Source organism: Cuculus canorus, chromosome 9, assembly GCF_017976375.1.
Source record: "Cuculus canorus isolate bCucCan1 chromosome 9, bCucCan1.pri, whole genome shotgun sequence".
In the NCBI taxonomy this organism is placed as follows: domain Eukaryota; kingdom Metazoa; phylum Chordata; class Aves; order Cuculiformes; family Cuculidae; genus Cuculus; species Cuculus canorus.
In genome coordinates, this window is record NC_071409.1 from 7,203,208 (window position 1) to 7,225,592 (window position 22,385).

A 22,385-nucleotide genomic window follows, 5' to 3' on the forward strand; every position below is an offset into this window, starting at 1 on the left:
TGTTTCTATATGTTTACAAAACAGGGGATTTTTGCATTTAAGATCTTTTTATTCCTGAAGAGGAATGAGAATCCAGCTCAGTATTGCCAAGCTGTCTGGATTCTGGGAGGGGTGAAAAATTGAATCTGATATCATCTGGTGCAATGCCCCATGCATTACAAGTGGGCGCTACACGAGTAAGAAATTAATGTATGCTGAAAACAAAATTTTAAAGAATCATTATTACTCAAAAAAATAAAATCCTTTAACAGTTATCCAGACTGTGAAAAGATGAAAAAAACTATTGAAGCAGTAAGAGGTCTAAAAGTTGGGTCCTAAATTTGTAATCCTTTTTACCAGTCTCCTAAGTGACCTGAACATTTTTTTATTAAGCAGAATTTACTAGAGTAAGTGTTACAGCCACCTTCTGGTGGGAAGAGATCACTTGAAATAATCATTCTTTTGATTATTGTGGGTTACTGGAGAATCCAAGTTTGTACTGTGATGATTAAAGGCTTTGTGTGCTTCAATCTTTTGACTATTTTGCCCATTTCATTCACGGTACAAAAATATCTGTGCGCTAGAAAGCACAACATGCTCTGTGAATTTGGGACCATTTGGACAATACCTCGGGGTAAGTAAAATAGAAACAAAATAGTTATTTGGTCTCTGTGCTATGGACTAGAGTTCTTTGTATAGGAGAATGAAACCTAAATCATGGGGTTTTCTCTATAAATGTTTCATAATAACTGGCAAATATATTAAACCCACTTCTGTGTACATTCTTTTTGTGGGATCATAGAATCATAGGTTGTTTGAGTTGGAAGGTCCTTAAAACCCATCCAGCTCAAACTCCCCTGCCATGGGCAGGGACACCTCCCACTGGAACAGGATGCTCCAAGCCCCATCCAACCTGGCCTTGAACACCTCCAGGGATGGGGCAGCCACAGCTTCCCTGGGCAACCTGGGCCAGGGCCTCCCCACCCTCGCAGGAAGAAATTTCTTCCTAATACGTAACCTGAATCTCCACTCTTTCAGCTTAAGACTGTTCCCCCTCACCCTATCACTACACTCTCGGAGATAGCTGTGTTATATCGCTATAACATCCGGAGACTGACAGAGCAGGAACATTTACAGTTGTTCGTCTATTCTTACTGTTTCCACATAATTTCATGCATCTGATGCTCTGTGCTTTTTGTGTGGTGAAGTTTTAAACTCTCAGCCAACTCAAATTAGTTACTAATCATCTGTGAATTAAACCGTGGAGCATTTAGCACAGATGTATGCACATTTCTGGGCCCATGCACTGTTTACTTTGTCTTCACTCCTTACGATACAGGATCCTGTCTCACTGAGTGCTAAGATGTAATGCTGACTGCTTTTATGAGGTGCAACCTGATTAAAAGCTGCACGTTTATCTTGCCACAGGTAAGCTTCTGAGAGGATTTGATCCTGTTTATCCCAAGAGCCTCTGGATTGACACAAAAACATTTTGCAACGGACTTCCTTTTCACATGGTTTTTGACAAAGAGGTAGGACAAGCATATGGTGAGGGCATTTAGTTTGCATAAACCATATAGGAATTTTCTCCTGGTTTGTCTGTCCTACACATTACTGCTGCTGTGCTTACAGTGCACTCACATTTGTAGCATTTGTACAGAGACATGCAACAGAATTCACTTGTCACAACTGGATCTGTGTCATTTGAGATAGGAATCTCCTTTGGATTTTTTTGTGATTGCTATGGCTGAAGCAGCTATGGATATGCCAGCAAGGTTTATTGCAGCACTCTCTGTTACCAAACATGCAACAGAGTTTTTTTTAAGTTTCTGGCCACCTTCCTGTCCTTGGATGTGCCAGAGGCACGACCCATCCTTTAAACTGGGTTTGTACTTACAGCTAGTCACCCTCTCCTCCCAGCTACTAATCTATCAAAATGCTCTTACAAAGCTTTGCTGCCAATGGAGAGTCTACATGCTTCCTGAGTCTATTCCTGCCTGGTATTATTTGCATAATGACATTCCTTTCTGAAGCTTTGTCTTGCTACGAAGGACATTCATTCAAATCTTTGCAGTAATACGTTAATAAGATAGAAACTTTGATCACGTATGAACAGTGACCAGCTATAGCTTGGCCTGAATCCAAACAGGATATGAATTGTAACACGTTGTCCATATTTTCTTTTTAAGCTCAGAGTGAAGCAAGCTGGGGTGAGCATTCAAAAGATCGTACCTGGCCTCCAGACCATGGACATCTCCTTGGATCAGTATTTCAGTATTGTTCACCCAGAAGTACCCTTCACCATCTCTAGCATTCAGAAATTCATCAACAGCCAATTTGTTTTCCAGACTAGAAGAGAGATGATGCCAGAGTCATGGAAACAACGGCCAATGCTAGAGCTGAGAGGTAATTCATTGTTTTCAATAGCCTAAGTGTTTGTATTAAATCAGGAATTATGCTGGAGTTAAACTAATGTCCTTCTGAGGACTCCTGGCTTCACCTAAGTCCTATAAATGGCTTTGTCTCTGTGCAGTGAGGAGAGGATTAGATGGTTCTGCTTTGAGAAACAGTACTTTAAGATGCCTGTAAACAAATTCTGCCATTACCTCACCAGATTTTGAAGGCTTTGAGTCAGAAATAACACCTGCACTTCCATTTGAAAGGCTTAGGCAGACGGTGTTTTTCTAATACTGCACAACCCATATCTTTGCAGGTTTCCTGAGTAACAGAGGCAAGGCCAAGGGAGGGTTAAATTGTTTTCTAAACCACCTCTGGTCTCAGTTACTCAGAGAGTCACAGAACTGACTCAAATCCAGTTGAGTTTGGAAGGGACCTTTGGAGATTGTTTAGTCCATCCCTGCTCAAAGCAGGCTCAGCTAGAGCAGGTTACTCAAGACCGTGTCTGGCTGGGTTCTGAATTTGTTCAAGGATGGAGATTCTACAACCTCCCTGGGTGACTCATTACAGTGTTTAACCACCTTTACAGTAAAAAGGGCTTTTCTTATGTTTAAATGGAATTTGTGCATTTCAGTTAGTGTCTATTATCTCCTGTCCTTTCATTGGATACCACTGAGAAAAGTATTTTTTACTCCCTCCTATCAGATATTTATACATATTCATAAGCTCCCCTTCTCTAGGCTGAACAACTCCAGCTTTCTTAGCTTTGCCTTACATGACAGATGCTCCAAGCCCTCCCAGGTCCTCCATCCTTTACTTCCTAAAAGTAGGAGTGACATTTACTTTCTTCCAGTCCTCATGAACCTCCCCCAGTCCATGACTTTCAAAACCAAGTAAGAGTGGCCTTGCAATGATACCGGCCAACTCCCTCAGCACTCCTGAATACATCACATCAGCTCTTGTGCACTTTTGTATATCCAATTTGTTTAAACATTTACTAACCTGAATCTCCTGTACCGATGGTAGTCTTCATCGCTCCAGACTTTCTCACTGGTCTCAGGCCCCTCAGATTCCCAAAGGTTGATTCTTATCAGCAAAGATTGAAGCCAAGAAGGCACTAAGCACCTTGGGTGCTTAGAGTTCTCCTTTCTCAGCAGAACTCTTGTTCCATTCAGCAGCAGGCCCACATTTTCACTTCTCTTCCTTTTGTTGCTCATATATCTGTAGAAGCTCTTCTTGTTTCTCAAGAAGGAAGGAAGGTTTGGTTTCAATGCCAGTTGCACTCTGAACCTCCCCAGCCCTCAGTTACAGCCTTCCACTTCACTGGGGACCTGTGGAAGGGGCACAATGCCAGCTCTCAGAGCCAGCTTCTGCCCATGGATCCACCAGGCTCGGCAGGGAGATGCGCCAAGCTGTGTAGAAGTCCAGGTCTCACATCCCCATAGCTCTACTCATCAGCCTGTGCACCCAAAACAGAATAGCTTTATGCTGCTACGAATTTTCATTGCCAAAAAAATTACTGCTTTGTATTGGAACAAAACTGAAGAACCAGCCACCCAGCACGGGCAATGCCAGTTCACAGCTTTTGGATTGCATCTTTGGCATCTACAAACAAGTCCTAATGGCATTGCTACAGCTGGAGGCAAGAAACGGCTCCCCCTGTGCCTTCATGCGTTTTGATTCCTAAAATGCGAATGTATGATTCATTCTTAATTTATGCCTTCGAGGGGAGTTATTTGCTACTGGCTGGGTTTCAAACGTGGATAAAAATAGATTAGTTAGCTGTGCTTCTAGTTTTTATAGTCATATTTTCAGATTCTGATTTCTGTCTTCAACCCACCCCAATGTTGCATAAGAGTTTACCAGTTAAAGTTAGTTTAGCAAAAAAGTTATTTTATTTGCTTCGTTTTTACTGAGAGGAATGAGTACGGAATGATTCTCTGCTTTCTGTAATTAACTATAATGACATTTGATTTAAGTCTTCTGTGACCTCAATTTTGCTTTTCCGAACTATATAATATGACCTAATTTTTCATTCTCTCCTTTCACCTTTGCGTGATGAATGCTAAATCTGGCATTCCTGAGATTCAGGGAAAAAATATAAGTTTAGAGAGACCTTGAAAAAAAGTGATGTTACCAAAACAAGGAACTCAAGGAGTCACAGGTAGAATTCTACTCCCTCTAATGCTGTCGGGGTTAGTTCACAGCGTATCTCTGATGTTCCAGTCTTGTTAGTTTTCAGGCCATTCATCCAATTTCCCTGGGTGAGAGAGAAAGAAAGAAATAGGAATTCCTAGATTGCTGTTCAGAAACCCAGGATACTTATGAAGCAAATGAATAATAATAATATAAAAAAAATCAAACCCATAACCAAACCTCAGAAAAGAAACCAGAAATGTAATCTCTCACCAAAAACCCATTCTACTTTTCAAGCATTTTTATACCTATTTATTTTGATCATTGTAATGACTGGAAGGCTCCAGCTTCCAGAAAGAAAAGCTCCATTGACTTTACGGGGGTCATATGTTACCCACTGTGAAATGAAACTTTAAACATTTCACTCAGTCGTTGTGGGTTTCAGTTCCCCTGTGCAGGATGCTGACTGCCTGGCTTCAGGAGCAGCTCAGGTAACTAGTGGCAGAGAAGAGGAAAGGAGAGATGTTGTGAGCACTAGGGTTCCTCATGAAGAGGGACCAGAAGCATGGCAGGGCTCTGCCTAGGACACGCAATGAGGGAATGACTGCTTTCTGGGACCTGAATTTGCACCTCCTCCAAACAAGTCCACCTCTAATTCCAGGAAACAGAGCAATTCCTGCGATGACGCAGACCTTACAAAAAGTCGTTGTCTTTAGAACTCATCCACTAAAATGAACATCAGTAATACTAAGCATCACATGAAAGTCCAAGCTGCTGAAAAGCTCTCACCGACACTTGTTTCAAACAGGCCAGATGATCTGGATGGAGTCCCTGCAGTGCATGCTCTATCTGTGCTCACCTCTACTTCGCACTTTGCATGAACTGGAGGAGCGACAGATGCATATTGCAGACATTGCACCTCATGACGTGACCAGAGACTTGATTCTTCTCAATCAGCAACGACTTGCAGAGATGGAGCTCTCTAACCAGCTGGAGAGAAAGAAGGAAGAACTGCGGATACTGTCCAAGCATCTGGAGGAAGAGAAGAAAAAGACTGAAGCTCTGCTCTACGCCATGCTTCCTCAGCACGTGGCCAACCAGCTGAAAGAGGGGAAGCAAGTCGAGGCAGGTGAATGAACGGGATGTATTTGTGATGTATGATTCATGCACCAAGTGATGATGATAGAGAAACTGGGGTGCTGGCACAACCCCGTTGCCACTATCACGGAGTACATTCTCTATGTGGTGACATCCATGGGTAGGAAAAGGACCACAGACCCTAAATCTAATTAAGATTAGACTATTATTTCAAACAAAACTTTGGCAGCTATTTGCCAATATAGTTCTTTAGGAGGTGAGAGGTGGTAGCAGCTGCACATTCAGGGAACAAAATTCGGTGTTCCAATAGTAACCTGATATATATATATATATGTATTTGTATATTAACATGAGTATATAGGGAAATGAGAGCTCAAAACCATAAGGAATAAAGAAATTAGTCCTTTTTACAAACTTTTCTTAGTTCATCTACGCTATAGATAAACCTAGAGTCCTCATCTTTCCCAGTGCTGTTAAAGATAGCAAGTAAGAATAAGCTGAAATTCCCTTTAGTAAGCATGCATACGTCCTGAATATGGATGGACAAAGGGATGTATTCAGATGTCTGGATTGTTTGAAATGTGAAATGATTCTTATATTTGATACACTCTTATATCAACATCTCTTTCTCCTATCAGCACGCATATACGAATATTACAACTGATGGGTGATGTATCCTGGTGGAATGATGAGAAAGTCATCTTTACAAACGTGTTTCAAACAGATGCCATGATTGTCCAGCCATTAGAAGTACTTACTACTGGTCTTTCTGCTCACAGGAGAATTCAAGGAATGCACTATATTGTTCAGCGATGTTGTGACCTTTACCAACATTTGTGCTCAATGTGAGCCGATTCAGATAGTTCTCATGTTAAATTCAATGTACCTGCGATTTGACAGACTGACCACAGTGCATGATGTGTACAAGGTATGTACTGATTGATAGAGGCTGTAGAAATAGGCTGGAAAAAAAAATGATTGTTGTTGTTTTGTTTTTTTTTTTAAATGCTCTGAATCCTCTTCCCCCCAGCATGGCTTTCGATAAACGATAAAATATTGGATATTTGTAATGTTCACACAGAGAAACTGAAAATCAGGCAGAGGTATGATTAAATAGATTTTAAATATTCAGACAGGAATGTGACGTCTAGCACAGGCTAGAGTCTCTTTCCAGAACGCTGACACCAGAACGGCTGTTCTTTCACACATTCCTCTCTCTTCTCTCAACCGCCTCCCCAACATGACAAGATATCCTAGTTTATGGACCAACTGGAATAACGTTCCTAATTCCTTTATTCCAACTAACTAGGACACAATGTCATGAAGTGTCTCCTTTAGTGGGAAATAGCATTCTCAATAACACCCAGACAATACGTAGACTTTGCGTTGCCTCATGGAGACCTTAGGCGATGGTGTGGATCTGCTGACCCCAAAGAGCATTGATTAGATCTAGAATGTATGAGCTGTCCGAACTGTGATGAAAGAATCAGAGCCATGGTTGACGTATAGTGTTATAATAGTGTTATTAACATTTCCAGAGCTACCCAGATTTGATGAGCTGAAGAGCAAATCCTAAGTTTCTATCTGTCCCTTGCACACATTAAATATTTAGGAAAGCAGAAATAGTAAAGGGTGAAATCCAAATCTCATTCATTCCTTGCTCAGGCAAGGCATGCAGTTCTTCCTGCAATAAATTGTACTGGGAAATCAGAAACTTTTCTACCCTTGCAAGGAAACCATATTCAATAATTGAAGCATCCAGGATATGGTCCAGAGATTTTAGGGTAAATTAGCATCATATTCTATCTAAATCACCCGTCTCATGACTGATTTAAATTACCTGTCACTATTATAATCTCCTTTTGATGCCTGTATAAAACTCATATTAATATTGGAGGAGGTTACTAGGGTGCAGAGGGAGGACGAGATCGCTATTTCAGGGAATTGGGAAAGAAATGAAATATTGAGATTGATCAAAGCAACTTAGCCCATGCTTATAAACATCTGAAGTTATGAATAAATCTTGTTAAATTAAATCTCCTACCACTGCCAAGAAATAATTAGGATATCTATTTGCATTAGTAGCTTTTTACAGTTGTTTTTAATCTGTTTCAGAAAATTACTGGCCTAAGCTTGGGCTTGGCCTGTCTGGTAGAAGGCATTTGTACGGGAACAGATTTTTCAAGACTAATTTACTAAACAGTTCTAAGTTTTTGTGTTAATGGACAACAAAGATGGAATTATGGTGTTCATTTTTAAGACATTCAATTAATCTAATTTTAACTGATCTTTTATTTATTGACGGCAAATGTAACAACGACTCCTTAGCATTTAACAGTCTTTTACAGTCTTTGGTTTAGGGACAAACACCAAAGTATTTCCGAGGTGCCTTATCATGCATTTCAAAGAGCCTGGATGCCTGAAGGAGGACGAGCCCTTCAGCATTTGTCTCACAGGGTGTGGGAAACCAGCTGGTTGTAAGGAAAGATGCTCCCAAACTGCTTAGTTCAAACGTTGCATTCTCTGATGTCCTGGAGACTGGAGAGTTCTTAATTTCAAGTGAACCCCTTAATAGAAAACCACCAGTGAACAGACTTCATTGCTTTACTGTGCCTTCTTAAAAAAAGAAGTCTCTTTGGAAAAAAGGAATAAACTTTTAACACTGATGGTGAATCAGAGCTAATTAATAGCATCTAGCTATTGGATAACCTCCTGGCTCAGGAGGCTGTGCCTGGGGATAGCTTTTTGCTTATAGGTCCGCCCTGGGTAAGAGGAAGGCAAAAAATCTGACGCTTTCACAGCATCCCTTACTCCTTAGGTTATTTCGCACTGATAACTAAAATGGGTCAAGCAAGCAGGGACGGAATGCATTGAGATTTTTTGCGTGGAGTCGAGGAAAGGGTCCCTATCTCAAGGAAGGTCACACACTCTAGAGCTTTTTAGTGATTGGAAACATCTTTTAGAAGAAAGGGGGAGTTGGTGCAGGTATGAAGAGCCTCAAACAGCAAAGCACTAACCTGGGCAAGGTATATATGGCATACTCATATGCTTGTTCCTCTCAATTAAAGGTGGAAACAATTGGAGATGCCTATATGGTGGTCGGTGGGGTTCCTGTGCCTGTACCCACTCACGCTGAGCGAGTTGCTAACTTTGCCTTGGGGATGATAATAGCAGCTAAAGGAGTACAGAACCCAGTTTCTGGAAATCCTATCCAAGTAAGTTGTTAACGCCAAGATGAATGCATTTCTGTCTGCTTCTTGGGTTGGGCCGTTGGTTAATGTATTGCAGCAGGACCTCAAAGAGCATATTCTGACTCCTCTGTGACTTTGGGCAAGGCCCACATGGGTGTGTTTTTCACAGAGTCTGTCTCTATGTATGTTTGATATTTTACTGGTGTCCAGTGTTGCTTTTGGATGAACTTTTAGGTGACTGGATAACATTAAGATGTTAGATAACAAATGACATTTTTGGGTGGTGTTTTATGTCTTTGTAAAGATTAGAGTTGGGATCCATACAGGTCCTGTCTTGGCTGGAGTTGTTGGAGAAAAGATGCCTCGTTATTGCTTGTTTGGAGACACAGTGAACATAGCTTCCCGGATGGAGAGTCATGGTGTCCCAAGTAAAATTCATCTAAGCTCCAGTGCCTATCAGTGAGTAACTATGATGGAAACCTTGCCTCTTAGGATCCGTGCTAACAAACACTGCCTTGACAGCTGTAGCTTTCAAAGTCTATGATGCTGTCTGTAGCCATTTATGAAGTTTACTTATAAATGAAAATCACTACTTGCGTGAGTTTTATTTGTTCTGATTATTTAAAGTGCACTGTATATGGAGACAGAGGCTTGAGCGTCTGGATTCTAGAGAGTGAAATAGGGAAAAAAAGAATTTTGGTATCTTATTTGGAAGTATTGAGTAATGTAGATGCTTGAAAGACAGTTAGAACATTTAATTTGACATCCTGCATAACAAAAGCTTTAAAGTCTCTGATGTATCACAACAATTTGTGGCAAAACAGTTTTATTTCCACTTACTTAGGATTAATGTAATAAACCACTATCCTATTCATTCAGTGAGTAATTTACTTTCCTAAAACTCATGTTACTAAAAATTAAACACTACTTTTTCAAGAGTTTTACGTATGCATAAAATATGCCTGCAAGAGTTGGAAGTGAAGACAAGCTATGAAGGAGGAGTACAAAAACCTGTTTGGGCACATAGGAATGATATTAGGAAAGCCAGAGCTCAGCTGGCATTGAAGTGGGCAAGGAAGGTTCGAGACAGTAAGAGAGGCTTCTGCTGTGATAGCTGAAAAGTATAAATGGAAACGTGCATCTGCTGTGGCAGGTGATTTAGTGACAGTGACCTGAATAAAAGCTGAGTCACTCAAGGCCTCTCCTGTCTCACTCTTCACTGATAAGGTCTTCAAGGTCTCTGCACCGAGAGTTAGAGTTCAAGGAGCAGGTGAATTACCAGTATGGGAAGAGGTCAGAAAAGCCAGAAAGCAATCCAGATGTTACGCTTCTATTGAAAAATGGCAAGGCAAACAGGCTGGGGAGCTGTAGGCTGGTCAGCCTCACGTCAGTCCCAGTAAAAAACAAGTCCTCTTGGAAGCCATTTTTGGACACCTGAAGAAGGCAACTGGGAATAGCCATTCTGGATTTACCAGAAGTAAATCATGCTAGATGATCCTGATTGCCTTCTCTGATGAAATGACTGGAGATAGTTCTGTCCAACGGATCCTGGCTGCTGCAGTTCTTAATTTCTATTTACTGATCCATAAGAACCCATCACCTTGTAACATATTGATTTTTGATCAGGCTGTACATGTAAAGTTATAAAGCACAGCAGGCTTGAATAAACAGCTGAAAGGTTCATGGATCAATGCAATTCTTCCCAGACTGTTGTGACTGGATTTCTTAGGTTAAAATAGCTTTTCTAAAATGTAAGAGTCAATTTTGCTAATATTGAATTTTCATGTGTCATTTTGCTTCTGATACTTTAGATGCCTAAAGTACAAGAATTTTGAGATGACTGAGAGAGGAGAAATAGAAGTAAAAGGCAAAGGAAAAATGCACACATACTTCCTCATTAGAAATAAAACTGCAACTGAGAACGAGATTATGGGAAGGCCAATGAAAGACACAGATTCTGGCCATGAATCTGTCCAGTCCTTTCAAGAAGGCAGGGCTGAAACAATACCAAGTTGTCATCAGCCAGGTAGAGTCAACTCAATGTATCTTTCACTCATTTAACAAAAGAACATTAATGCCAATCAATTAAATATCCTTTTCTGTTCTTCTTTCAGTTACGCAGGCTCAGACAGAGAAGGACCAGACCCCAGCCGTCGCAATGAAGTATAGTGATGGCCCCACAGTTGCACAAAGCAGCCTCAAAAGAAACCAAGCCAAAATCCCAGATTTAACAGGTAGTTATTAATTTATCATGTAGCAAAGACAGCAGAATGAGGGAGTAACTGAGGCTTAACCTTGCAGCTTCATTATATTCGTTTTCTGAATAACCATTGTTTTACTCAAGCCAGAAGTTCATGCCATCACATCCATGTTGGTGAAACTAACCATTCTGCACACTGTTTAGGACTAAACAAATTTACCTTCAGAGAAATCCCCGTTGTTAATTGTGCACTAGGGAGAAAGAAGCTGATGTAACTCTCAAATCCCAGAGTCATCCTGGCAGCGCCAGCGGAACAGATAAATGTTAGACAGCTCTTCCAGTGGACAGACCCAAGTGTTTAGTACACATCTTTTCCTAAAAAAGTTGTTGTTATTTACAATTATGGGGAAGCCCTTACCAACTCAAGCCTGAGAGAGAGAGACCTCTCTGGCTACACAGCCTGGCAATCCTCAAGACAGTCTCCTGCAAGAGGCAGAAGGATTTACTACCATGCCCATGTTCTGAGACCAAAGTTAATCCTCATTTGACTTAGCTGATACCACAAGAGAGATAACAGATTCAATGCTACAACAGTTTAATCTAATGCAGCAAGTCTTGTAATTCTATTTACGTATTTGGTGGTTTTATACAGACTAAATATGTTGTCGCTGATTACTAGAAAATATTTTACTCCCTTCCCTCCCACCTGCTTAGACATGGTAGTTAATTTATTATACGCCGTTCTGACAAACAGAAACGTCTGTGGTCATTAAAAACTCACACTGAAGGAGTGTTTCCTTTCAGGCAGAACTTATGATTCCAAAAGCGATGGGAGTCTCCATGGCAACCAGCATGCAGATGATGGTCCTTGTCCTCTAAACCGGGGAAGAGTCAAACCTGCTACTGAAGAGCCACAGATTAGAAATGTTCGCTCTAATTTTTGCACTTTACTCTAAGTTTCTTACATTTTACATTAAACACAGCAATTTTATTATGATTTGGTGCATTTTGGTGTTGTGGGACTGATTTTGTATATCAAGCACCAAGTGATCTTGCCAAAAAAACCTCCAAAACCCATGAAAGAGAAAAAAGACATTTCATCACAGCTTTCAGGAAAAAGAAAACAACGGAGTATAAATTTTTTAACCAATCTACATGTGCCACGTAATACTCCCACTAGAGAAGGAAACCACCACAAGATGCTTTGAATATGTATTTTTCAGCCTCTGCCGTGTCTTCGAATATCCCCCTGCAAAAATCAGTTTTCAGTGTCTCATGCAGCAATTGAGAAAGAGGTGACTTATCCATCTAGAAATATTCCTACTCAAATGAGCACTTGCCATAAAAGAAACGTTCCTTCAAGTGACCATCTGTCTCAACTTCAGCACAGCCAACAACTTCCCTGTGTAACGTTAGCAGAGTTTGTTCTCCATTTTAACTGTGATGATAGTTTAATCTCTTAACAGGTCTTTTTTTTGGATAAAGGCATGACCACAGAGTCATAGAATGGTTTGGGTAGGAAGGAAGCTTAAAGATCACCCAGTTCCAAGCCCCCGCCATGGGCAGGGACACCTCCCACTGGCTCAGGCTGCCCAAGGCCCCATCCCACCTGGCCCTGAACACCTCCAGGGATGGGGCAGCCGCAACTTCTCTGGGCACGTACTTCTCTGGGCACTAGCAGATGACGCAGTAGAAGTATCGAACAGATTTAGCATAACGTGTATTCTTTCCATCCTGAAGAGAAAACGTTGCATACTTTATAACACTCAACAGTAAGAAAAACATCTTTGACCTTTGAACCAGCTGTCCACGCTGTGCTTAGATGATTGTGGAAGGACATGTACATAGCAGAGTTATGTAGCATCAAATTCATCACAGCACTGAAGGACTGTTAAAGGCCTATGAACTCTTTGAGACCTTCAAATGGGTTGCAAGTTTATTTCTCATTTTCTCACCTCAGCTGAAGCAAAATGAAACCTCAAGGACTGCAGAGAGAGCCTGTCAGTGCTGGAAATAATGATGTTAACATCACTGGAAATAGCAGCGCTAAAGATCAACATCACTTACCTGGTGTCACAGGCTCCTCAGTTGAATTACTTCCATGCTGATGTATCCTCGGATTATTCCTGATCAGAAACGGCAGAGAAAAATTGAAATTCAGCTGTCAAGGATTTAAGGTATAGGAGCAAAACTACAATGGATATAAAAGTTGTGGACAACTCAGCGCATTATAAATTGTTCTCTCACTCCTATAATAGGAGCTTGAAGTAGGTGGAATATGCTTGTATTGGGTGACTTTGATGGGAGATGCACTTTGCACACCGATTTATTACCTCGGAGCATGGATTCATTTTCTGAAGATGCAAAGATGAGACCCACTTGAAATGAAGCAAGAACTTGCTGGAGAATATGATAATGTTACACCTCTGGTACCGTCTAGAGCATCACATTTCTATCTCTTTGTCTGTGGCAAGAGTGAGGCTCTTTAACTCCAGAGGGAAGACTGCTGACAGACAGGCATCTCCTCCTCTCTATAGTATAACAAGATGAAATTTCACCTGGTTAGACTTTCTTTTTAAACTTCTAAGACAGTATCTCCCTTGTCTTGGGGCTCTGCAGCTCTGTCTGTCTTAGCAGGTAGTGCAGACCAGCAGAGAAGGACATGTACAGCAAAACCATCAGTGCTGTTGTCCATGCTACGGATTTCTCAGAGGGTTTGCTACAGAGGTAACACTGAATACCTGTTAGCTTTTGGAGCACCTTATAAGCACGTCCTCTGACAGTTTCATCCAGAAGACATCCATATATGTTCTTTGAGACCACTCTACAGTGTGAAACAAAGTACAGTAAGTGGGTTTGGCCAGGAAATTCACTCAGGAGGATACTCCTGACTGAAAGGCTGATGTAGATGCATCCTTTTAACATTAGCATTTTCATGGTACAGCTGAGCAGTACCATTCTGGAAGAGCACAGTTTTATGAATGACAGGATTTAGTTATAAATGTATAGAATCATAGAATCACTTGGTTGGAAAAGAACCCTGAGAAAATTGAGTCCAATCGTATGTATGCATTTATTTATTTATAGGGATTTTGCTGTCTCGGAACTGTTTGTTATTTTGCTGAGGCTGAGACCTACTCTAAGCTGAAGATTCATTGAAGGATTATTATTGTTAATTTGGATATCAACTTTTTAAGCATTTGGCTGTGTGCTACCCTCATATGCACAACATCTAAATTTCGCCTTCATCCGTAGTAACTCCTCCCCACTGGTACAGCACTGATGGCTTTGCTCTTCTTTATTATGGCCACAGCTTTAAAAAGACTTTCCTAAAGAAAGGCAGTACCCACTTTCTGTCTCGCTCACAGTGATGTAAATGTGAAGTGACAGTTAAATTGGCATTATCCAACTGATTGAGGTCAAGAATCAACTCTGACAAGACTTTTGCACCTCTAACCTAGGGATGTGTTTCACTACTCTTGACTAGCCGTGCTGATGGAACAGAGAACACGTCATTTAACAAATAGCAGTGGTGGACTCCATCTTTATCACCATTCTTTATGGAGGTACATAACCACTGAGCCTCAAGCACACGTGTGACACAAGAGAGTACATCTCTCAGGGGACAGTGCTAATGCAGGAGGGAACCTCTTGCTGCTCAGCTGCTCTTGCAGTCTGATATCTGTGTGGCCAAATACCACTGACCACTTCTCCAAAAGGAAGAGTTTCCAATTGGAAACTGTCCAACAGGCCTGGCCATCAGTGAATAGAGTTCAGTATCTACCCCAGCATTTAATATAGATCTATTCCAGACTGGTTTTAGGTAGAAGCCTGGAGCTCCTGTGAAATTCTATGGATCCTCTTGGGAAGAAGAAAGCAAAGGACTATGGCTTAATTGCTGTCTACATCTCTGTCCAAATTTCAACACTCGCTTTGCTTATTCCCACCAGTTTTGCACTGAACAATCTATGAATGTTTAGTATTGAAATGTTTTAACTGCCAGTAAGTGCTCCATGGTAAAGTGACTTCCTGCTGTACTGTGGTAAACCTGGTGTGGTTTCTCTGTGGCCTCTGCTACAATCTAGTTCTCATGGAGATGCAGAGCTACGTCAACTCTGCACAACTGCTTTCAAGAATTAATGTGCCTGTTCATCATTGCGTGTTCTTACATCTGTGGGCACTGCTAAAGACTGCAAAAGTATCATTAAAAATAAATCTTTCCATTAATATACTGACCGCTATTTGTCAATAACTACTTTGATTCCTTTCCCCCTTTTACCTTCAACTTTTCTGTTCTTTTTCCTTATAAGTATACAAAAGTTTAAGACCATTATACCTCTAATAAATGATCACTGAGTTTAATTTCTTGAGTGAGCACAAAGTTATGTGCATTGGTGTGACATCAGAATCAGTAGCCCACTACAACTGACATTGCCATATGCATACTAATAGGCAGTCTTAGTATCGGTGACCAATCTACACTGAATTGACCCCAAAAGGGTGGGAGAAGAGAATTCCTACCGCTGCTTCATGGAAGCCGAGACTTAGCAAACTTAGAAGTTAAGACTTTTGAAAGCTGTCTGAGGCTTACGGCTTTTCAAATCCTATTAAACCTGGTGTTCAAACACAAATTGTCAGAAGGTTGTGTGCCCCAAAGGTCTGGAGGCCAGGTTTCCAAAGATGTTTGTTGTTATTTTGGTAAGTGGAATCAACCTGATTTAGGTACTTAACTGAACACATATGCAGCATCTAGTTTCTGACAATGAAACTCTCTTTAAAACATTTAAAAAACACTTCTCTGTAAATGCCTTCTGAAATGAGCTGCTCTGTAAACTTTCCAACTGTAACCTCATTTCCTGGAAGCATTTGATTCCTTAACTCTGCCATTACGACGCAGCTCTGTATGGACCCAAACTGAACATAAAAATCTTCAAATAAAATAGCAGTAAAGTCGAAATTGTTACTTCATTGGTAAGCATATATTAAGAATGTACTTGAATATTCAAAACATGCTGAATTTCAAAGTGAAAAAAAGGAGCACAGACTTTTATAGAAGCATACAACATCATGGAAAATCCAGAAGGGATTTTTTTTCATCAGGTCCCTGCTTTCACTTTTGAAAGCTCAAGAGTTTAAGAACAGACAACGAGAAGAAAATCTTCCCTAAAGTTACCGGTACAAACATTTACTGTTCAGGCATTCTCTGCACAATATTCAATCACTGCTGTCTGCATATAAAGAAATAGCAATGGGCAGTATTGGGATAAATATTTCAAATACTTGAAATCAAAATACACGTACGACCTGTCTTTACTCTTATGACTATAATGAACAAGCACTCCTCATTTTTTACAAGCTGTTTGTTCTCTCTCACATTTAGTTTGCACCCATTTGCTGAATTTCTGCTAGTGATTTTTGATCCAAGTTGTGCTGAGACAATTGTTCCTGAACAATTCTTGTGATATGCACAATTCTTCGTATTTTGACTTGTTGTACAGTCTTTAGTCTCTGGCTGAATGAACGCATCAAATCAGAAGCAGATTTGTAGTCACATTTTCACCTTGACTGGTACTCATTGTCCCCTGTGCTCCCTTAGAGGTGAACCCCGAATGGACGTGAGCAGTCATTACCAAGAATTGCAAAAAAATCACAGTAGCGTTAAGTGGCTCTGTGACACCTTCTGAACTTTGCTGCATTAGTACTGTAAAGTTTTCAAGTTTTACATACAAAGAAGACCTCACAGGCTCTTGAATAGCTCTTATTTTGCCATTTGTATCAAATACCTCTCTGGCAAGGGACTCAGCAAATATAAACGGTGACATGGTTTCTGCTTTTCATGACAAACACAGCAAATCCAGCTTCAACACCCAGTTTACAGCAGTCCTAAGGTAAAGGATCCTGAGACGTGGCGCAGAGGCTACTTTGTGGAGGTAACTTTGCTATCATGTGGCTTCATCACGGTGTATGGGCTTCGTCGTGGCTTCTATTTCCATGCTTAAACATCAGGCCAGTGACCTGAAACGCATGCTGAGTGATCTTCTGCAGGCACCCTGCCAAAGCGTTTTGCAGGAAAGGAACCTGACACACAGCTCTCATTTAAGGCCAATTTATCTTGGGAATTAATGGGCCTTTAAAAATTCACCAGCTCACATATCCTTTTCAACCATAGCGGTTAACTGTTTTGTACTATGATTTTGTGGGCTTTGGAGGGAGCCTTGCCTTTCAGCGGATGATGACATATCCATTGGTAAGAGGAAACTAATGGCCTTTACTTTACCTCTGGAGAAAAAATGAGAAAGCATTATGAGGATTACAAATACGCTAAATAAGTAAAAAAAAAAAACAACCAAACCACCCAGCAAGCAGAAGGTAAATGCTTTCAGCACATTCACACTGCATGGAGACAGGATTTCATGCCCTGCTGGGACGGGGTTCATGTGCTTTTCCCAAGAGACCAAGTACAGTTTTGTCTGCCTGTCTGTCTATCTGCCTTTTTCGATCCAGCCTCACGTCTCTGTTGGTGCCTGATGCGTAGGTGCAGAGCTATGTGTGCGCAGAACCCTCAGGACGCACGTGCACCCAAACAGACCCAGGGGGTCCTTCGTTGCCTTTATGCTCATGTGCATCAGTACCCAGGCACTGCAAGAGGGTGTGAGAACTATGGTTTGCAAGTGGCGAGTGTGCATGTGGCTAATAAAGCTAGCAGTGAAAGCAGAGGGAGAAAGATGCTCCTTTGTGTGTCCCAAAACTGGCTGGTCTGGCAGGTAAATGGATTGGGTTTTACAGACCTTTGGTTTCCATTCTGACTGTCCTCTACGACTGCCGTCAGCTCAGGCCCTTGAGGAGCACGAGAAAGGAAAAGTCATGAAACTACAAAAGTATTTATTGGTGGTTAGGTAGGGGCGTCCTGCAGGGCAGAGAACCTCCGTAGTTTCCCTGGCCCTTCTCACCTACCAATTTGAGCTGTCGCACTGGAAGGTGAAACTTGAACCCCAGTGTCGATGTTTGTACCAGGCTGAACTTGTACCTGTTCTAATTTTACTGCAATAGCCCTGAAAACAGTTCTCAGCCTCTGTTATCCTGCCTAATGTATTCAAATATTTAGTCTTCTTTCTTATTTACAAAAAAGTGGGAATCAACTGGTGTAAATAATGCATATATGAATGAAAACGTTGTAGATGTGCAAATTAGTGATGATGTGCTAGCAGTGCTGTTATTTTATTTCTTGGATGCAACTGCATTCTATGTAAATCCCAGGTGATGCTTCTAGAGAGTTAATTGCTAAGCAAAAACATTCAGCCTCACAAATAGAATTAAAGCATTGGAGTAAAATGTGAGAAGACTACAGCAGACAAAGAACAGGAAAACCTGTCATGGACCTGCACGCTGGGAAGCAAAAATGTCATCACTGCGAAAAATTAAGTTCAATTAGCTTTCTGAACTCATTGCCACAACTGAGTTAGTTAAAAGCTTAGTAAGATTGCTGTCTGTGTTAGAACTTTGTGTGTATAATGTGAACATCCACCATTATGACCAGAAAATATACTGAACTGTTTTTCGGTCTAAGCATGGTCCTACATGCTTCAGGATATTACCCAGTCGACCGAAGGGGTAAGGTAAAAAGCTCCTTCCATAGCCATTTCTTCTCCTAAAGCAGCCAACACTGAGTGGGCACGAGTCACAGTGTCACAGGCACTGCTGTTCAGAGCTGACAAGGCGCTCTAAAGATAGCGATAAAATAATCAGCACCATTCCTTTGGCCGCTGGGTAACCGGTCCTTTTAAACCTCTAGGTCCCAAGGTATTAGTTGTAATAGATCTACATTGCTATTTTGATTGCTTTGAAAGCTCTCTTTCCCCTTATGAGAAAGCAGCAGCCTTTGCCATTGCCGTTCCTGCTCCTGCATGCTGACGGTGTTTCCCAACACACACGCTTTCCACGTGAGCTGGCTTCGGGGCAAACCTCTCCAAAGCATTTATGTGCACTGAGAGTCTTAAGTTTCCCTGAACCCAGCAGAGCTTATGCTGAAATCCAGAGTTACAGTGTCAGACTGCATTTGAAAACGATACAAGTTCCCTGCCACGGACTAAATTTAGGTGTTTGAATGCTGTAAAATATATGACCCTCAAACATCCTTATGAAAAAACTTAGGTGCCTATGAACGCTTGACCTCATTGTCCCTTCCAGCCTCTCAGTGAGGAGCTGGGCTCCTAACGGGGTTTGCGCAGGGCATTTGAGGGGCTGTGCACTGCTCTGAGGACACATCGGTGTGTGACAGTGGTACAGAATAAAAGCTTGACATGACACGCGGCGCGGACAGGTGCATCAGTGCAGGCAACATAGAATCATAGGCTGATTTGGGTTGGAAGGGAACTTAAAGCCTAACGTCTAATGTAAATCTTCCCCCTTCCAATTTAAAGCCATTCCCCCTCATCCTATCACTACCTGCTGTTGTAAGAAGTTTCTCCCCAACTTTCTTGTAGTCCCCCTTCAGGTACTGGAAGGCCACTCTAAAGTCTCCCCACACATGACCCACTGCAGCCACGTAACCCCTGAGCAGAGACTGCTGGAGTCCTGTCCTGGGTCACACATCTGTGGGCACAGCACTGGACTTCTCTCTGTTCAAACACACACACTTTGAGGCCATTTGGGCTCTGACTGTTGAGCAGGAGATAATCAGCCCTTCACCCAGCGGTCTTCTTGGATTCCCAGTGTGAATACATACTGGGGGGGGACCGGGGCTAGTCTCGTTATTGGTGCTTCTACCTTTGATTGTTGCCCTGTGGTGGAAAGCTTCTCATCAATGAGCACAGACATTCAGGGCTTGTCCAGCAGCCATTTAACTTAATTTAGAAGCTGTCCTGAGAATGTTTTTCTCAAGGATGAAAGCGTTAACTTGCACTGCTTCAACTGCAGGTGAAATATGATAGAATACATCTAAATCTATGAACCATATTAATCACATTTTCAAAAGCATAGCTCAGAATTCCTTGATATCTCTATGTTTTTCATTTAAAGTTAAAAATCCCTTTCAGGCTTCGCACATCAATCTGCAAAACTCTGCCTGACCGTAATGGAGAGAAGATTTCAACTCCCTTCCCTCTCTCTCCCCTCAATTTAAATTGCTGACACTGGCAATTTCACACACTGCAAGGAGGAGCAGGACAGCTCACCCAAGAGGTCTCTCATCTGCTCAATGCCCATATTCATTTGAACAAAGATTTTGCTGATAATGTCCGTATATGTTAGTAGGTGAAACCTGCAACCAGCCCAGGCAGGTGATGCTGTCAAGGCAAATTGAACCTACCTGCACTTATAGACATGCTCCTGAAACAGCTTCATTTTGCTGGAAGGACTATGGGAGAGAGAGTTGGCTGGCGTCCTTTCAAGCCCTTTCTCCTCTCCAATGATGAGCTGTGCTGCACTGGGAGGGGCTGGTGCCAGGGCACTGCCCGGTGTGTTTGGTAGCCCATTGCTTGGAGACCTCTTGCCAGCCCAGCCAGACTTCATGTTGGAAGGCCCAGGTGCTGGTGACGCAGTGGAGTAGCGCCGCACGGTCATGGTGGTATCTGAGTAGCAAGGACAAAAACAGGGCTAGGAGCAATAATAATGATAAGAACTCAGCTATCCTCAGTATATTTTTAATCACTTTCCTTTGGTTCAAACCAGTTTTGTACGTGGGAAGGCTGAAAAGCAGAGGAGGCCGAGCAGCCCCTTTGGATCCCACTCTTTCCCCTAGAAGGCAGCTAGAGAAGAAAAGCCACAAGGTTAGAGAGCACTCTACACGTCTTTCATGCTTGCCAAAAGACTAATCAGCTATTCCTAAGCTGATGACATCCATAGCCAGCAGCAGTCCCAGTTTAAGAGGCCCTCAGGTTAATAACCTGACCCTTTGGCTCAGTGGGCTTGGCAGTAAGTGTTATTCAATTACAGCACTCACATAGCTTCACATAAATCCACTAGTACAGTTCAGCCCCTTATTGTAATCATTTTCATAGACTTCTCTCTGTCAGAACTTATGGGGACATTTTTCCACAGCCTGGACTTCCTCCAGGAAGCTGGCTTGGAGCTGAAGCTAGGTCAGCTCCAGGACCCGTGGAGAACATGGGCTGTAACAGCAGCTGCAACTTATAACATGCACCATACTAATGCCAAGAACTCGTTTAGAGAAGCAGTTTTCCAGCAGACTGGATGTGACAGACACCAGACAAGGAGGCAACAGCCTGACCCTGCCAATAACCACATCCAGTTCTAGACAACTACTTCTCACCAGACAACATTTTATTCCAATTCTTGCTTCACTAAAAAACCCAGAAGTCCTGACCAGACTTCTGTAACTGAGAACTATTTCCATTGATCAATGGAAATATATTCTATTGATAAATGGAAATATTTCCCTTTGATAAAATTGTGATGAGAGCACATCATATTCCTCTGTGTTTGCCCTACTTTCCCTCAACAAAAACTAACTGCATTATCTGCAAAAAGAAACTGCTCACCTGGTGTAATTTATGCAACCTGTCACTATTTGTTAGTTTGTAGAGTTTTTCTCATCTTTTGCTAAGGCAAGAGAGGTTATGGCACGATTATAACTGTTGGTCCTTCTCTGTCTGGAGCAGTCAGGGGGCATGCACGGGCAAGATAGTCCATGCCCATAAAACTCAAAGCAGTAAGTCAAAATCTGCTTTAGCAAAGACAAACTGAACTCTTCTGCTTAAGCAGCAGCAAAACACTCCACTAAGCTCAGCCTGGGGGATGCTCGTAACCCCTAAAAAGGAAACAGAGTGAGACACCCCATAAGGTGGTTTTGGGTGTGGCACCTGAAGGAGGCCAGAGCACTTCCATCAAGTTAACTAGGCAGACAGCTAGTGGCTCATCCCCCACCCCCTGCAGACGTGTAACAGCTGGGTTGGCAGATCCTGCGCAGGCAGCACACACGGGTGCCATAGGCAGCCCTAGTTCTTTGGTACCTGTCTGGTTTTTTGGTGCAGGAGCAGGACTGGTCATGATGCTTCTATGCAGGAGTGCTGGAGAGTCAGCTGGTCCTTCCCCACCATTGGCAAGGCTCCTCATGTCGTTGTTCCCACCTTCTCTTGCTGCGTCTCTCGCTGATGGCACAACTCTCTGCCCACAGATCTGCAGCTCTCCTCTCAGGGCTCTGTTCTCTCTCTCCAGCTTATTGATTTGGGAACGCATCTTGTGGATGACCTGGAGGAGGTGTATGTTTCCCTCCATGGTCCCACAAGGAGCAGCAGGGCTTCTTGCTCCCCCACCAAAGAAGCAGCCCTGTGGAGAAGCTCCTAAGCTGCCAGAAGGCAGATCCTGCCCTTAAAAGCCTCCGGACAAAAGGGAGTCCCTCCCCACATGCCGGGCTTGGGCAAGCT

At 42.2% G+C, this 22,385-nt stretch overlaps 2 protein-coding genes across 3 annotated transcripts in view; one reads left to right on the forward strand and one right to left on the reverse strand.

Moving 5' to 3' along the window:
• Window positions 1–15,848, forward strand: part of LOC104058797 (guanylate cyclase soluble subunit beta-2) — a 22,817-nt gene extending 6,969 nt beyond the window's left edge. For both annotated transcript variants that reach the window (XM_054074868.1, XM_009560372.2), the window contains 9 exons: window positions 1,408–1,511; window positions 2,169–2,385; window positions 5,321–5,641; window positions 6,390–6,538; window positions 8,679–8,825; window positions 9,106–9,260; window positions 10,613–10,827; window positions 10,916–11,035; window positions 11,806–15,848. In XM_054074868.1, coding sequence (XP_053930843.1) covers window positions 1,408–1,511; window positions 2,169–2,385; window positions 5,321–5,641; window positions 6,390–6,538; window positions 8,679–8,825; window positions 9,106–9,260; window positions 10,613–10,827; window positions 10,916–11,035; window positions 11,806–11,957 — 1,580 coding nt within the window. In that variant the 3' untranslated portion in view covers window positions 11,958–15,848. The remainder of the gene's footprint in view (window positions 1–1,407; window positions 1,512–2,168; window positions 2,386–5,320; window positions 5,642–6,389; window positions 6,539–8,678; window positions 8,826–9,105; window positions 9,261–10,612; window positions 10,828–10,915; window positions 11,036–11,805) is intronic.
• Window positions 15,849–17,089: 1,241 nt separating this feature from the next.
• On the reverse strand, window positions 17,090–22,236 carry CCDC195 (coiled-coil domain containing 195). Its single transcript, XM_054073866.1, has 3 exons — window positions 21,972–22,236; window positions 20,309–20,570; window positions 17,090–17,280 (listed from the first exon to the last, which is right to left on the reverse strand). The coding sequence occupies exons 1-3, from the start codon at window positions 22,234–22,236 to the stop codon at window positions 17,148–17,150; spliced, it is 660 nt and encodes a 219-aa protein (XP_053929841.1). The 3' UTR covers window positions 17,090–17,147.
• Between the last annotated feature and the right edge of the window lie 149 nt (window positions 22,237–22,385).